Raw genomic sequence first — 16,538 nt, 5'->3', positions numbered from 1 at the left:
AATACTTAAATCAAATGATTATACAGTGTTAGACAAAAGCTTAAAACTCTTGTCTAACAGTGTACTGTAATGTTTCTAAAGTTTTAAAATAGTATTGGATTTTTTTCTTTTTGATTTGTCTTTTGTTTAAAGAGATAATATATTAAATTTGAATTAATATTTTGGACTTATCCAATGTTAATTAGCGCTGATTAATATTATTGCGATGAATATAATCCGATTAAATAATTTAAAAAACCAGAGTCGGACTTGAAATTATGTTAAATAATAATTAAATAGTTTTGTTATTGTTAAGGTACTCAAAACAAAAGAAAAGTATCAAGTGTGACACATCATTTTACTCAGGAAACCGAGTTCTTTCAAAACTTCTAATAAAAAATGCAGGTTCGTATTTAAAAAAATTAAGTTGGCCTCTGTATCTCACAAATTATCAGCTAATTTGAACATCTAAAAGTACTATCAGATAGCCCTAATAAAGTGGCTATGAGAATGTGCAATTAGTTTTTTGATTTTCAAAAAATCTGTTTTTTCCAAAAAACTCAGCAATCCTTGAAATTTTTAAAACTTTTTTGATGGTATCTTGGTGAGCATCCCAAGGAGAAACTTTGCCCCAATTGACTATCTTCGTATCTATTACGGTTTCCGAGATACCAATACTCGTACCTCGAATTTGTAGCACCCTGTATTTTCTATAGATTTACATATCTAGCAAAAAATTATACTCAATATGCATGTAAATACCTAACAATTAATTTTCCTGTCTGTACATAAAAAAATATATAGAATTTCTATATGTTTTATTGAGTTATATTTGAAAAAGGGCCTCAATGTCCATCTTTGCTATAGAAGATTATGTAAAAACGTACGACTTTGAGCGACTATACCTCAAAACATATAGGTTGAAAAAAAATATCCAAAAAAATCGACGGGTCACTCGAAAATATACTGTGTATTTACACAATTTCAAGTATATCCCTACATTTTGATTTGTTACGCCTCTGGTGAAAACGAGTTTACTAATTCCTGCACGAGGACTGGGTAACCACGATACCACCTTTCTGATTTCAATATCTACAGTAGATATATTTTGTTTTGGGTCTGTGTAAATGCGTTTACATACAAATCAGGTTTAAAATGTGGTCCCGACAGTTAAATGGTGTTTTAAAAAATGTTCCAAAAATTGGTAAGTAAATTTAATTTAAATTTTTTGTTCAAATATTGACAGAAATTAAGCTGTACAATTTTTAATTTATTAAAAAACTGTACACTTTGTTTACTTTTTAAAAATATTTAACGAAAATGTCTACTAATTATTTTTTTAATTAATTAAAAATTATCTTACAATTAATTTAATAATATATTTTTAAAGCCCCTTTGACATTTTATTTTAATTAATAGATAAATAAATAAATCAAAAGTAACAAAAAAAAATATTTTTTAAAAAAATACACTTATTAGAAATTTAAAATAAAAAAATATAAAAAAATCCTGTGGTATAAAGAAATATTTAAATATACTAAAAAATAATTACAGTGTCAGTTTTAAAATACGCTCTTAAAGATTAATAAAAATACTAATAAGAAAAAATATCTAAATCAAAATCCCTGATTTTTTTGTGAAAAATATGTTATGAGGTAAATATGTCTCTGACGTAAAAAACTAGTATAAAATGTGTTTCTCGAAGAAATTAATTAGTTGAGAAATTTTTAGTTTCTTCTACAAATCCCTATTCAAAAATCAAATCTGTAGCTTTGACTATAACTACATACTCATAATAAGATAAAAAGTTTCTTGTAGGTAATGTTGTAATAAAGATTATATTATCACTAAACGGTCTGTAATCTCTTGCAGCATTTGTTTTGTAGAAAAAAAAACTTGTGACGTTGATTTAAAAATCCTCCCACCATACGTCAGATATTTAAATAGTCATATTTTTAATATAATATATTTAAAGTAAATATCTTTATGAAAATCTCTAAACAGAATGAAAATTGAATAAAATTCCTCAAATGGAACTGCAAATTACTAACAAGTCTTTGAAATAATCTTAGATTAAGGGTAAATAATATAATTAAAATGATATTTATTTGATTTATTTATCATTTGATATGCGCAATTCAACTTTCATATGCATCTTCTATAATATAAAGTAATAATGCCGTGTTAAAAATATCATATGGTAATAATTAATTTAAAATCCTATAGGATTATAAATTGTCTGCACGAAAATGTTTTTAAAAATATAATATAAAAAATGTCTGAGTGCAATTTTATTGTTCGCCTCGTCTTAGTTGCATCACTTTGTTTATTATTTATATTATAATCAGATATGCAATATTGATAATTCTGACGTTATGAATGAAAATTAATGGGGTAAAAACGATAAAAACCTGTGAAACAAAGTCAAAGAAGTTATTTATCGTTATCCTGAAGAGCTCTGTTATTTTAATTTACAACTTTTTTCCTACCCTTGATAAAGTCCTGGTTAAGAGGATAGACAATAGAATTTAATCCTACTATACAGGGTGATTTTTAACTTATACTAGGGTTGCCAGACGTCCGGCTAAAGCCGGACATGTCCTCCTTTTTTGGCAATTTGTTAATGTCCGGCCGGCTTTTCTTTATGTCCGGCTTTTTTCCATTTTACGAAAAATTGTTAATTAATTTCGATTTTTATAATACTAGAAAGTGCAAAGTGCAACCGGCGAACCGGCAACCGGTCAACCATAAAAATCAAACCAAGACCGGTTCATTAGTGTATAAGATAAAAAAGAAAATAATTTTATTGAAATTTTAGCTTTGTTCGGGTTCTTGTTATTACCGATTCTGAACCGTCCTAGAACTCTGCAGCGCATGCGCAAATGAAATAATGTCTTCATATTTCCTTCTGCGCATATGCATCACAGTTCTAGGACGGTTCAGAATCGGTAATAACAAGAACCCGAACAAAGCTTTTATAAGCTTGTGTAAATGCTTAATAAGTAAAGAAATGTCCGGCTTTTTTTATCAAAAATCAGGCTTTTTTGTACAATTGTCCTACTTTTATACACTGTCCATCTGGCAACCCTAACTTATACGCATAAAGTTAGGAAATTATTGCTGATGACAAATAATGACTAATAATGAAAAAAAAAAGGTAAATTTCATTAAATTGATAACAAACTATTTGAAATAAAAACAAAAAACGTAAATTTCATTAAATTGAATGTGCTCTAAATATTTTTATTTACGGAGATAACAAAATATTTCAAATAAATACAAAAAATGCAAATTCCATTAAATTGAATGTGCATTTACTGATAAAGTTGATAAATTTTTGTGAAAAAAAAACTCAAATTATTTCAGAATCTAAAAATATTTTACCAACATTTTTTCTTCATTATTAGTCATTATTTGTCATCAGCAATAATTTCCCAAGTTTATGCGTCTAGGTTAAAAATCACCCTGTATAGTCTGTTGATGAAGAGAAAATGGTATTTCGCTGCATTTATTTTAATGCATTTAATCGTTTTAAATACGCATCTATTAAGTTGACAAAAGGAGTTTGCATTTTTTGTGGAAATTTTAATTTAACATTTCTCTAAATACGTTTTCTAAATGAGGATTTTAATCCTCAAACTCCTCAAACTCACACGAAATTAATTCTAATTGTTTTCATATTTGGTACAGGTGTAAAACAAATAATATTATCAGTTTCTATTAGTAAAGGAGTAAAGAAACTGTATAATTTATAGGAATTTGGCATATATTTTATATTTCGTACACATGTAAACAGCACGTGTTATTACCTTTGTTTTATTCTGAATAATAAGAACTTAGAAGAAACTTCTATACCTAAATGCTTTTTAAGTTAGTATAATAAAATCAATAATATACAGGGTGGTCCGAACTGTAGGTATTCTGGAAACTTCGGCAACATATTCTGCAGATAAAAATAAGTAAAAAAGTTCGTATAAATGTATGTCCTAAAATGTTTAATTCGAAAAAAATGTCCTAAAATGCGTTTTTCGAAAAAAATGTATGATTAAAAAAGTAAAAAGTTCCCAGATTTATCATTTCAGTCAAATAACTATCTACTCAACATGTTTCTTTTTTGTCAATAATAACATGTATTGACTATTTCCATTTTAAATATCTTGAGAACGGTTGCTCGTAGCGATTTTTAGCAAGAGACATTTTTTACGTAAAAAATCACGAAAATGTATATTTTTTTTATTATTATTACTCTTCAAAACAGTTAAAACAGACGTAGGTGGCGCCCTCTACAAGTTGGAGTCATACTAACATCAAAATCAAATTTCTCTTGTCAAAAAACTCCCAGACATCAATTTTCATCCAAATATTGACGTTACTTCAGAAATGATTTGGAAAAAATCGAAATAAAAATAAAACTTCTACACCCTGTATCTCCGAAACTAAGCAATTTAGTACATACATTTATACGAACTTTTTTACTTATTTTTATCTGCAGAATATGCTACCGAAGTTTCCGGAATACAGTTCGGACCACCCTGTATAATACAGGATAATATCTAATATCAAATATTAGTTAATTAAGAAAGATAAATAGGCAATCTAATTACAAGAAAATCGAATTCTCTAAACAAATTAATTAGAGAAAGAATAGCAGTTTTTTTTATTATTCACTTCAAACGTTATTTAGGACTTTAGACTAAAGAAATATCTATTTTGGTATATTGAAAAATATGTATTTTTTTAGGATCACTTCGTACTACAGCCACAGCTGTACCAGGAGAACCGAAAGGGCCTAATATTGTAACTGCAGTACCAGGACCCGCATCAAAAAAACTCATCGCTGACTTAAATACTATAAATGTAAGAAAATAGTTTAGACAGCAATAGTATTTGTAATTTAGAGTTGCACCAGACTTACGATTAAATAGCAGTTTTTTCATATACAACTCTTTTAAATATACCGGGTACGTCTCAAAAGTGGCTCACCCCCTATAAGTTTTTTATTTTTTCAGATAAAAAACGAGGGTGTGTTAGTACAATGCCGTCTCTAATAGAACAGCCTTGGGGCGAGATTTATGACGTCACGCTAGTTAGATACTACGGATTAATAAATATGTTGTATAATACATGGAAAACATAATTATTCCTCAGATTTTTGGTTTGTATTTTAAAAATGATATAGTTTACATGAAATATACATAATATACAGTTAATAACGACAACATATATACCTATTTATATTAATAAATACTTTGGCAAATAAACTATGAACCATACAAATGCAGCAAATGTTTTACAATATACAAATAATGTATTACATAAGATATTGGGTAAAATATAAATATATTTTAAATTTTGGGGTTTAAAAATCGATCTAATTTAACAAAAAACATTCAATATCTACTAATAGTGATGTATTATTATTTGCATTCACAAAATTTATATGTATATTTTGCAAGTGTTCGAAAAATTATATTTACAAATAATACAATATCATCTAAAAAAAGGCGTCAGCGATGGCTATGAAATGAAGATCGCTGGCATTTTATATGTAAAATTATTCTAAATTTTTTTTATTTTCTTGGGATTTTTAGGTTTGGGAAAAACGCTGATTTAAGTTTTCATTTGGGTTTTCATTATTTTTATTTGGTTTAAAAAAAACGTTTCGGCTAACTATACAACTAGACGCCGATTTTTTTCGATGATACGGTATAATTCTTACACATAAAATGTAAATAACATTCGACCAATTAAAACAAAGAAATATGAATTTCATAGTATTTTTAGTCACACCTTTATTCTTAAAACTTAATTTTGTATTGCAAATATAACAATTTTATTCATATTGTATTCAGCCATCACTTAAATATTTGATATTAATATGGTATTATAAATAATCAACACTATTCAGTAAAAATTACTGAACAAATATATGTTATGCTTTACATACATTATATTATCAAACAAAAACACATTCTTCTTTTAAACATTATCATTCTTGTCTTTACAAAAATCTTTTTTAATTTTGAACTCAAAATAATAATCTTTTTCATGATCTTTAATACACATATTCTTTATTTTTCCCTAGATCATAATACCTACTTACGTGTTCATCTTACGTGTTTAAACCTATCGAAGCTGAACCAACAACACTTGGAGTGGAGATTCCACAATATGATTAAAATAAACATAATTGTCCAGTTTTCTTTAATACCATCCGGGGAGAATATTATTTTTAAATTTATTAAAGATATTTTCAATAGAATTGTCTTGATTTATAACTCGTACCCACTTTTCTTGCTCTTCCGGATACTTTAGGCTGCCTAGTATAACTATCCTTTCCACCAGGAACACAACAAAGATGAGGCATAGCACCAAAAACACACTCCACTTAAGCTTTATTAATGAATTGTTAGAGTCTTAAAAAACACACACAAAAATCACGATAAATAAAAAATTTATGGGCACTTTTAGGTTAAAGCACTTAACAAAACGTGTAATATTTCGTGTTTTTTTGTGAGAAACAGAGTGACCATCATAGTGACCATATATCTGGTAGTACTTTATGTCACTTAAACACCAAAATAATTAGTTTTTTGCACTACAATAACAAATAATAACAAAAATCAACCGACAAAATATGAATACAGAATCTAACCCAATATCTAAGTATGTACAGCTGATGAAGTAAACAAAAGTCCGCCCGTAGGCTGATCTTTTATAGAGGGCATTGGTTAGTATATGACATAAATTAGGATTGATTGACGTATTCAATTGTTTTCGGCAACTTCCTGTTTCACCGGAAATGACAACAACTTTTGATTTGTAAATGACACTTTCGGTATTTTTTTACTTAAGTCGATAGAAAATGACACTCTGAATAGAATGACCATATGTCAACTTTTGACATTTTCTCATATGGTTTATTTGAAATTGTAACGTGCGGTTCACAACGACAATTTGACTCGAAATACCAAGTGTGTGGTACCAAATTATTCGTAAAAAATGCTTTTTCTAAATATGCTAATGAGCCACCCTCGTTCCATTTGAAAAAATTGAGATATGATTAAAAATACGATTTGGGCATCTTTTAACCGACCAGGGCAAGACACGAAAAACATTAGACGACCAAATCTATTTTTCTAAGGCTCCTTCATTAAATATTAGTGTTTTTAACACAGCAAAGGCACTCTAGATTGAAATTTAAAATACGATTTTTTTAAAGCGAAAATGTCAAAAGTTGACATATGACATGTCATTCTATTCAGAGTGTCATTTTCTATGGAATAAAGTAAAAAAATACCGAGTGTGTCATTTAAAAATCAAATGCTGTAGTCAATTTCCGGTGAAACAGGAAGTCACCAAAAACAATTGAATACGTCAATCAATACTAATTTTTGTCATATACTAACATACCAAATCTCGTTTTTTTATCTAAAAAAATAAAAAAGTTATAGGGGTGAGCTACTTTTGAGATGCACCTGGTATCTCAATACAAAAATATAACAAATATATGCAGATTTTGTGAGTACCTACCTCAATTAACCACTAAACATTCTTTTTTATCCCCATTCCCATTATATTTTTTTTAACTCTATGATATTTTTAAACATTAAATATTTCTCACCAATTTTTTTTGTTTTTTAGCAAAGTGGTTCGGTACAGTTATTCGCCGATTACGACAAATCAATTGGAAACTATCTAATAGACGTAGACGGAAATGTATTTCTGGATGCATTCACTCAAATATCTTCCATACCAATAGGGTATAACCATCCAGAATTATTAAAAGTCTTCCATGAAGACCACAAATTGGTAAGCTTCAACCGCTGCAATCAAAAACTGGTTGATAAAAAATAATTTTAGAAAGCTCTAGTTAATAGGCCTGCTCTTGGAGTGTATCCTGGAAAAGATTGGCCAGAAAAATTGAGAAACGTTTTGTTATCAGTATCGCCAGGACTGCCCCAAGTCATGACTATGATGTGTGGATCCTGTTCAAACGAGAATGCTTACAAAGCTCTTTTTATAAGTTATCGTGCCAAAGAGAGAGGTGAAAATGTCGATTTCAGGTAAGTAGAATAAAATAACTAATAAAAATGCTCTTTTAATAATTGAAACGCACTTAACTCAAAATTTCATTCGAAACGCTAAAAGTACTTGGAAGAAAATTATATAATAAATGCAAAAAATATTAAGACTTTAACACCCTGTAGCTACGAAATAAAGCAGAATCGGACCTATGTTGATATGAAAAATAAGTCTTATTTTTACGTAAGGAATCTCCCTACGAGAGATGGCACATGTTTTTTGAAACACCCTATATAAAGTATATCTTTTAAACTTAATATAATTTTATTGGTACCTACAGCGAATTGGAAAACACGTCTTGTATGGTGAACAAACCACCAGGCTCACCAAATCTAACCCTCCTGTCTTTTCATGGAGCTTTTCACGGAAGAACTATGGGCACTTTGGCTACCACACACTCAAAAGCTATTCATAAACTGGATGTACCTTCGCTGGATTGGCCGATAGCCCATTTTCCTAGGTAAAACAGATTTTCCTGGGTAGATAAAAAATGAAAATACATAAATAAATCAAGTATTAACAAAGTAAAAACTATTTAAAATATTTTTAATAGATTTGTTGATTTATCATCTTTATTCACAAATAATTTTCATTTCTAGATACAAATATCCATTAGAAGAAAATGTTAGAGAAAACCAAGCAGAAGATCAAAAATGTCTGGCTGAAGTCGAGGATTTGATCGAAAAATACAACAAAAAAGGTACCTACGTAGCCGGTATAGTCGTGGAACCTATTCAGTCTGAGGGTGGTGATAATGAAGCATCTCCAGAATTTTTCCAGGTAGGATAATGCCATTTAAAATTTAAAAAATCAAACCCAATATATTTTTAAACGAAAAGTTTGTTAATTTTGCTAGCTTCCCCAAAAATTCATTAACGTAAATTAGCCAATTAATAATTTGTTATACAGGAGCTTCAACGGATTGCTAAGAAACACCGAGCAGGACTTTTAATCGACGAAGTCCAGACAGGAGCAGGAGCCACAGGAAAAATGTGGTGCCATGAATATTTCAACTTAGAATCTCCGCCGGATATAGTTACTTTCAGCAAGAAAATGTTAACTGGTGGATTCTTTCATACACTCGATATGAGGTAGGTAACATTTAAAACTATAGTTTGTCCAACGAGAGGAGCCATGACAGTGACAGTTGTGTCAATTTTCTCAGTTTTTAGAATTTATCCAACAGATACATCACTTAAGAGTCCATTTCACTAGTCCCAAAAAGTAGCAAAATAAGCGTTCGGCATTTAACGTTTTATGTAAAACTGGCTAGGTATTTTTACACAAATGAAGAAGGAAATTAAAGATAAACGATTATACTATATCCGTATTGTAGCACATTTTTAAACAACTTCTTTATTTTAAAGATTTTGATGGTCAAACATCAACAAAATATTCCTTATGTTTGGACTAAATTTTCTCGAAAATAAAGACATAATTTAAAATTCCGTTACAATACGGAAATAGAATGAAGTTTTGTGGTTACAGTGATATATAATTTATATGGTTTTGTAACAAATTGCTCGCTATTTTATGGCAAATGCTGAAGCTCTGCAAACCTTAATCGAATCACGTGTGTTTGGAATTTTGGATGTGGCTTAACACGACAGGATCGGGCTAAGCTTTAGGCAGATTTCTGAAATATAATATACATTTCCTTTGGCCACACACCCGCTTTGCCCGATCCCTGAGAGCGACCCGAAAGTACAGCGTAATAGACTCTTAAGGTAAACGACAAAATCTTGTCTGTAATTGTAATTTTCTTCTTTCCTTGCAGACCGAAACATCCTTACCGCATTTTCAACACTTGGCTGGGAGATCCAGGCAAACTGTTCCTCTTGGAAGCGGTAGTTAAAGTGATCAAACAGCAAAATTTACTGGAACAAGTCCAGAAAACAGGAAACAGACTGAAAGCCGGACTACTAGATTTAGAGAAACAACATTCGAACTTGTTAAATTCAACGAGGGGTCGTGGATCATTTTTGTCAGTGAATACGACAGATCATGGGTTGCGCGACAAAATTCTAGAAAAATTGAAACAAAAAGGTAATATTGGTTAGCCTCCCACCCCATACACCAGAAGATCCGGCCTGCAGACTTGGCCTCTCACGTACCAAAACTGACTAAATATTCTCCTTTTGGACAAAATTCGACGTTTTTATATAGATAAATGTTTATTGAAATAAAAACTGCCGAGTCTGCCGACTTTATACTTCGTTCTTTTTTTTAGAGTAGTCTAATCTAACAGATCAAGTGGCAGATCTGAGGATTTGACCTGTGACAGTCCGCCAAAGGCTTGGCCTGCCACATACTTAGTCCGCCCCACAAACGCAAAATGTTTATCAGTAGGCCAAGTCTGCAGATGTATGGGGGGCTATTAACTGGTTACTATAACTTACTCATAACCCCATGCCAAATTACCATAACTATATACCAACATAGCTATATTATTTATCTTGTGCCGCTGTGTCCAAATTAATCTACTTTTATCCTTTTTTTACGATGGAAGGGTCAAGAGGAATAATTTGATAAGCGCCAATTTCTTGATTTTCGAATTTTACAATATAATAGTAGGTCTAACTGGTCCCTACAAAATGTATAAACTCTGCAGGGCAATAAGTTGCTAAATTCTACGATATATGCCTAGTAAAATTATAGAATACACGGAAAGAAACTGATAGCTACCAGCCGTCTAGTGCTCTCCTGTAAAATTAGTAAAATGGCGCTTATCATGTTGTCCTCTGGACCCTTCAATTACTTTTATTTAAAATTTAATAGATATAGACATATTGGCAGTTAAGTTATTTAATTCAGAATTATTTCACTTATATACTTCATTTACAGGCGTTATTGCTGGTGGTTGTGGAGACCACGCGATAAGATTGAGACCATCATTAGTATTCCAGGAACAACATGCCGACATATTTTTAGATAAGTTTAGTCAAGTACTGAATGACGTCAAATAAAATATATATCTTTTTTTAGCCCATGTTTCATTTTCATTCCTTTTATAAAAAATAAAAAGGTCAAATATTTATTTTTTCAAACGTCACAAAATTACTAATTTTTGCGACGTGATTGACAATATAGAAACGTCATTTTAACGCCTAAGCACAAAAGTACGAAAATATATTATGAAACTGGCATAAAGTGTCAAATTCAACGAGCGTAACTATAGTTTCTCAATATACCGGGTGCGTCTCTAAAGCGGCTCACCCCCTATAACTTTTTTATTTTTTCAGATAAAAAAATGAGATTTTGTATGTTAGTATATGGAGTACATAAATACACACACCAGAAAAATCTAGGGATATCATTTTATTAAAGTTAAAAATAAATGTTTTTAATAAACAACCACATATTTGTAAGCCGATTCTTTCTACTTCGATTGAAACGAAGTAGTTACACTAGTTATTTCTAAATTTGGGATATTTGCAGAAGTGTTTGTGCATTTTTTGTCAAATGTATAAAAAGCACCTAGCATCAATTGTTCGAATTTGACCTGTACTGGCTATGTTTTTATGATAACTGGCCAGAATTTATTCAAATAACTCTGTTTAGTATTAAATAACATTATGGAGCGTAGACATCTTAAGAGAAACGAAATGCTAAGGGCCATGGGTATGCTCGAAGTTGGAATGCGCCAAATCGACGTAGCTAGAGCATTAAATACAACGCAAAGTGTAATATCGCGATTAAGTGCACGCTACCGTGAAAGTGGTGATGCTGCTGAAAGGCACACAGGGCGACATCGCATTACTACCCCTCAGCAAGATCATTTTTTACAATTAAATGCTCAACGCCGACCGGCTCTTACAGCACCAGAGCTTAGTTTAATTCTCCAGGAAACACATAATGTAACCGTTAGTCCTGACACTGTTCGCAATAGATTAAGAGAGGTCAACTTAAGAAGCAGACGCCCCTGGAGAGCTCAACCCTTAACGAGGGGAAATCGAAAGGTACGATATTTGCGGGCTCAAGATCATGTTCAGTGGTCGAATGAACAATGGGCCAATGTTCTCTTCACGGGTGAGTCACGCTTTGGAATTCATCCGGATTCGAGAAGGCCTAGGGTATGGAGAGAACCGGGAAATCTTATTCGGTTGGATCATGTTCAGGAAGTGCACCCTTATCGAGGTGGAACAGTTATGGTCTGGGAAGCAGTCCAGTTAGGCCGAAAAACCGATCTCGTTTTTCTTGAAAGGTTTCTAACAGGAATCACATATCGTGATTTAATTCTTGAGCCTGTCATGTTACCATATGCCAATGATTTTGGGAGAAACTTCATTCTCATGCATGACAATGCACGGCCTCATACAGCCAGAGTGGTAAGTGAGTTTATCAATGCTCATCAATTAAACATCTTACCCTGGCCGGCACAATCTCCTGACCTCAACCCCATCTAGCATGTATGGGACGCGGTCCAAAGAAGAATTTTGAGAATGGATATGCCTCGTGAAACTCGTAGGGATCTGGTTCGGGCCGTGAATGCAGCGTGGCAGGCTGTACCTCAAGAAGAGATCGACAACCTGATCAGGAGCATGGAGAGACGATGTAGGGCTGTAATGAACAGTAGAGGAGGCCATACCCTTTATTAAGTAAAATTGGTTTTATCTTTTCTTCATCTTTTAATTCACAGTTTAGAATAAAAAAAAAATGTGTGTATTTTTTTGAGTTCAATAAAAATCAAGGTAAATTTGAAAAATTCGGTAAATTTCGCATTTTTATTTCCAATACGTCCTATATCAGAAATGCAAACAATAAAATTACTGACGATGGCTGGATAAAATTGTAATATCCCTAGACTTTTCCGGTGTGTGTATATAGTCTCAGTATATGGAGGACATAAATTAGGATTGATTGTCACTTACTGTTTCACCGGAAATGACTACAACTTATGATTTTTAAATGGCACCCTCGATATTTATTTTATTCATAAGAAAATCACACCCTTAATAGAATAACATATCATATGTCAACTTTTGACATTTTTGCTTAAGAAATCGTATTTTAAATTTGAATCTAGTGTACCATGGCTATGTTAAAAACACCAACTTTTAATCAAGGAGCCTTGGAAAAATAGATTTCATCGTCTAATGTTTTTCATGTTTTGTCCTGGCCAGTTAAAAGATGCCCAAATCGTAATTTTAATATCTCAATTTTTTCAAATCGAACAAGGGTGGCTCATTAGCATATTTGGAAAAAGCATTTTTTAGGAATAACTTGATACTACACATATGGTATTTCGAGTCAAATTGTCGTTATGAACCGCATGTTACCATTTCAAATAAACCGTATGCGAAAATGTCAAAAGTTGACATATGATATGTCATTCTATTCACAGTGTCATTTTCAAAGATATAGTCATTTCCGGTGAAACAGGAAGTGACCAAAAACAATTTAATACGTCAATCAATCCTAATTTATGTCATATACTAACATACCAAATCTCGTTCTTTTTATCTAAAAAAATAAAAAAGTTATAGGGATGAGCCACTTTTGCGACGCACCCGGTATAATTAATAATTACATACAAGTAATTAATAGTTACATACAACATACAAGGTATTATTTTCAAATATTTTTATATGATTTGCAACGTTCGAAAAAAAATAGCATGTTCTATTCAGAGTAAAAATGACTTTTTAGTGCTTCGCCTGTAATGTCAAACGTACAACCTCAATACAAAAAGTGTCATTTTTACTCCTAATAAAACAATATACTATTTTCTTAATATTGCATAAGTATTTTTCATACAAATATTGATAAATGAAATGATCACTTTTTCTTCTCTACAAAATGGCAAGGCTAATTTTTTATCATCAACTTTCTTAATAAATGCATTAAAAAAACTAAAAAATGCCACATAAAAGAATTGGGAATTTCGAAATAACGCCATCTAACCTCTAACCAAGTCACTACAGCATAGTTTATAAGGAGAAAAATAAGCTTAAAAATAACGAAGCACAATGCGTTTATTTTAAAGTTATGAAAATTCAAGAGTGTTAAGAGCTGTCAAAAGTCAAACAAACCTAAGAATAAAATAAAGGTTACTACTCAAGCATGGCTCTTTATGATTGACTCAGTTTAAATGAAAAGCAACATGTATATTTCACTTTATAAGTATCTTTATTTGTCAATAAAACATTTTTGATAAGTCTACTGACTAAATATAAAAATTTAAAATATGTGCAAACGTAAATGGAAATCTCTCTTTTAAATTAATCAAATTAGAAATGAATACCTATATAATATCTACAATGGCACTATACCTAAAGATGATTGACAATCATATATAAATATTCAATTTAAAATGATGTCGAAGAAGTAGATGATTTGTCAATAAACAATATTACACTTTGTTACACTCTATTAAAATATATTCAGTTAAGACTACGACCAAATAAGCGTTGTAAATACGAGCAAACCATTTACAAAAGTGTTTTTATTCACAATATTATTCACAAAATATTTACAAATTTTCGGATTTCGTGGCAGAGTTGATTTAAAAAAAAAACGAAATAATAAAAAAATAAACGAATTAAAGCTGAGATCTTTAAAACCTGCAAAAAATCCTAATTATATTCTTAAAAGTATATAAGGAAATGAAAAGCTATTTCTTGCAAAATCTTAAGTAGTAGTAGTAAAACCTACTTAATACCACTTATACTGAACTACTTTTTGTTTTTTTCAAAAACATCTGTAAAATTTTTTGAAGACTGACATGTTTCATGCTATTTACAGTCTTTCCTAAAACAATTACTCTAAATATTTTACTTGGGGTGTTCAAACAGCTTGTCTCTTAAATATTTTATTTTGTTAACGAAAAATGCTTCCAACGATTCGGCGCACTTGAAAAAGGGAGATTCCTTTGGATTGTAGTATCTACAATTGTCGAATATTTTCGTCATGTCTCCTATGAACTCGCTCAATTTCTTGTAGCGATGATCGTTGACTTTGCTCTCAATCTTCTGCAAATCTGAAAATAAGACACAACATAAAAAAAACATGCACTCACACACTGGAGTACTTATTCTAAAGCGCACGTTATGAAGATAGAGACTCGAGATAACGAATCATGACGTCATAAAAGTAGTCAGTTGCATAGTTGTATACTAAGAGCTGGCAAAGGTTAGTTTTGGGTCGAGATTTCAGTATGTAAGAAGAGCACAATGCGTTTATAACGTACTGAACAAAGAGAGAACAGTAAAAATGTTGCCAAACGTATGAAATAAACCGAGAATCTGTGAACATTGCTAAGAGACGTCGAAGAAATACAGCAGATTCGTCGCGGTCGACCCAATCAGTACTTAAAATTCTAGAAAAGGGTGCATATCATGCGTTCAGCTTTACGTTTTAATTACGTCTTGTGATACTTTATTTGTTTATTTATTAACGAGTCGTTGTATTGTTCCCTATAACTTGTAAATTTTGAAGTGCAAGTTAGAAACACTTGCACTTTTGGTAAAAATAAGTGGAATTGAGTTGGTGTTCGACAGTGATCGCGTTATTAGAACTCTGAATTCAAAAATCGATATTTCGAAATCCGTTTTAAATAATTAATTGCAGTATCTTTCAAAAACTTTTTTATTTTATTTAGATTTCTTAATATTTCTGCTAGATTTTCTACGCAAACAGTATGTGAAAATCTTCACAAAAAAAAGTTACTGAAAATTGCTGTGTACTAAAAGTAAATGGACGGGTTTTTTAAAATGTTTTGAATGAAAAAAAAACAAGTCTATCGAATTTTTCTCATTTTTCTCAACATTTCTAAATATCTTGTAAAAGATCCGAACTTCAAAATAAAAAAAGTTTCAATATCTAAAGTGGTTCTCGAGTTATCGCGTGTTATGTGCTAAAAAGTTGAGTTTTTAAATTATAGCGATTACTGACGTTTCCTCGTTATAAAAAATATGAACACCCTAACGATATCCTTATATTTCAGATGCTTAGAAACATATCTAATGATTTTATCTAGTTATCGTGATTTTACTTTTCTTGCGATCTTGATTTTACTTTACTTGATAGGGAAAGGCGTACCGGAGAAATGTGGCAACGCCGCAACAGCACACCGTCGCATTCCTCTCACTCCGACTTAATAAGATCCCTATGCGATTTACTTCCACACATGCAAATACCGACCCAAAAGTAAGAGTTGCCAGCACGGTATATGGTTATTGCATAAATATTAATGATTATTGAATATTTTCCGAGGTACAAATACAAAAAAAAATGATCAAGTGCGAGTCGGACTCGCGGACGAAGGGTTCCGTACCATTCATTATCTATACAACATTAGACGCTATATTATTACAAACTTTTTTTCTGATTTAGCTGAAATTTTGAATGCGCGTATAAGTAATTTAAAAAAATGAAGAAACAATTTACTAAAAATTATATTAATCAATAATAAATATGTAAAAAGTAAAAATAAATATGTAAAAATTTGTAAAAATAAAAAAAAACGATTAAAA

The 16,538-nt window shown here is 30.9% G+C and overlaps 2 protein-coding genes across 7 annotated transcripts in view; one reads left to right on the top strand and one right to left on the bottom strand.

Moving 5' to 3' along the window:
* The first annotated feature begins 1,041 nt into the window (after positions 1 to 1,041).
* LOC115880208 (4-aminobutyrate aminotransferase, mitochondrial-like) lies at positions 1,042 to 11,048 on the top strand. The gene is made up of 9 exons (XM_030897351.1): positions 1,042 to 1,183; positions 4,721 to 4,836; positions 7,624 to 7,791; positions 7,843 to 8,045; positions 8,345 to 8,524; positions 8,664 to 8,844; positions 8,974 to 9,155; positions 9,842 to 10,110; positions 10,909 to 11,048. Exons 1-9 carry the CDS (start codon positions 1,135 to 1,137, stop codon positions 11,028 to 11,030), a joined length of 1,470 nt encoding a protein of 489 aa, XP_030753211.1. The 5' UTR covers positions 1,042 to 1,134; the 3' UTR covers positions 11,031 to 11,048.
* A 3,153-nt stretch (positions 11,049 to 14,201) lies between these two features.
* LOC115880206 (nucleosome-remodeling factor subunit NURF301) overlaps positions 14,202 to 16,538 on the bottom strand; it is a 61,715-nt gene continuing 59,378 nt past the window's right edge. For 4 of the 6 annotated variants that reach the window (XM_030897345.1, XM_030897346.1, XM_030897349.1 and 1 more), the window contains one exon: positions 14,203 to 15,043. In XM_030897345.1, coding sequence (XP_030753205.1) covers positions 14,838 to 15,043 — 206 coding nt within the window. In that variant the 3' untranslated portion in view covers positions 14,203 to 14,837. Of the gene's footprint in view, positions 15,044 to 16,538 lie in introns of all 6 variants that reach the window. The other 2 variants (XM_030897347.1, XM_030897350.1) reach the window with 2 other exon arrangements.

Source organism: Sitophilus oryzae, unplaced genomic scaffold (assembly GCF_002938485.1).
Source record: "Sitophilus oryzae breed Bouriz unplaced genomic scaffold, Soryzae_2.0 scaffold_1620_pilon_pilon, whole genome shotgun sequence".
Classification (NCBI taxonomy): Eukaryota; Metazoa; Arthropoda; class Insecta; order Coleoptera; family Curculionidae; genus Sitophilus; species Sitophilus oryzae.
Note: the sequence above shows the minus strand (reverse complement) of the source record. Positions and strands in the feature narration are given on the sequence as shown.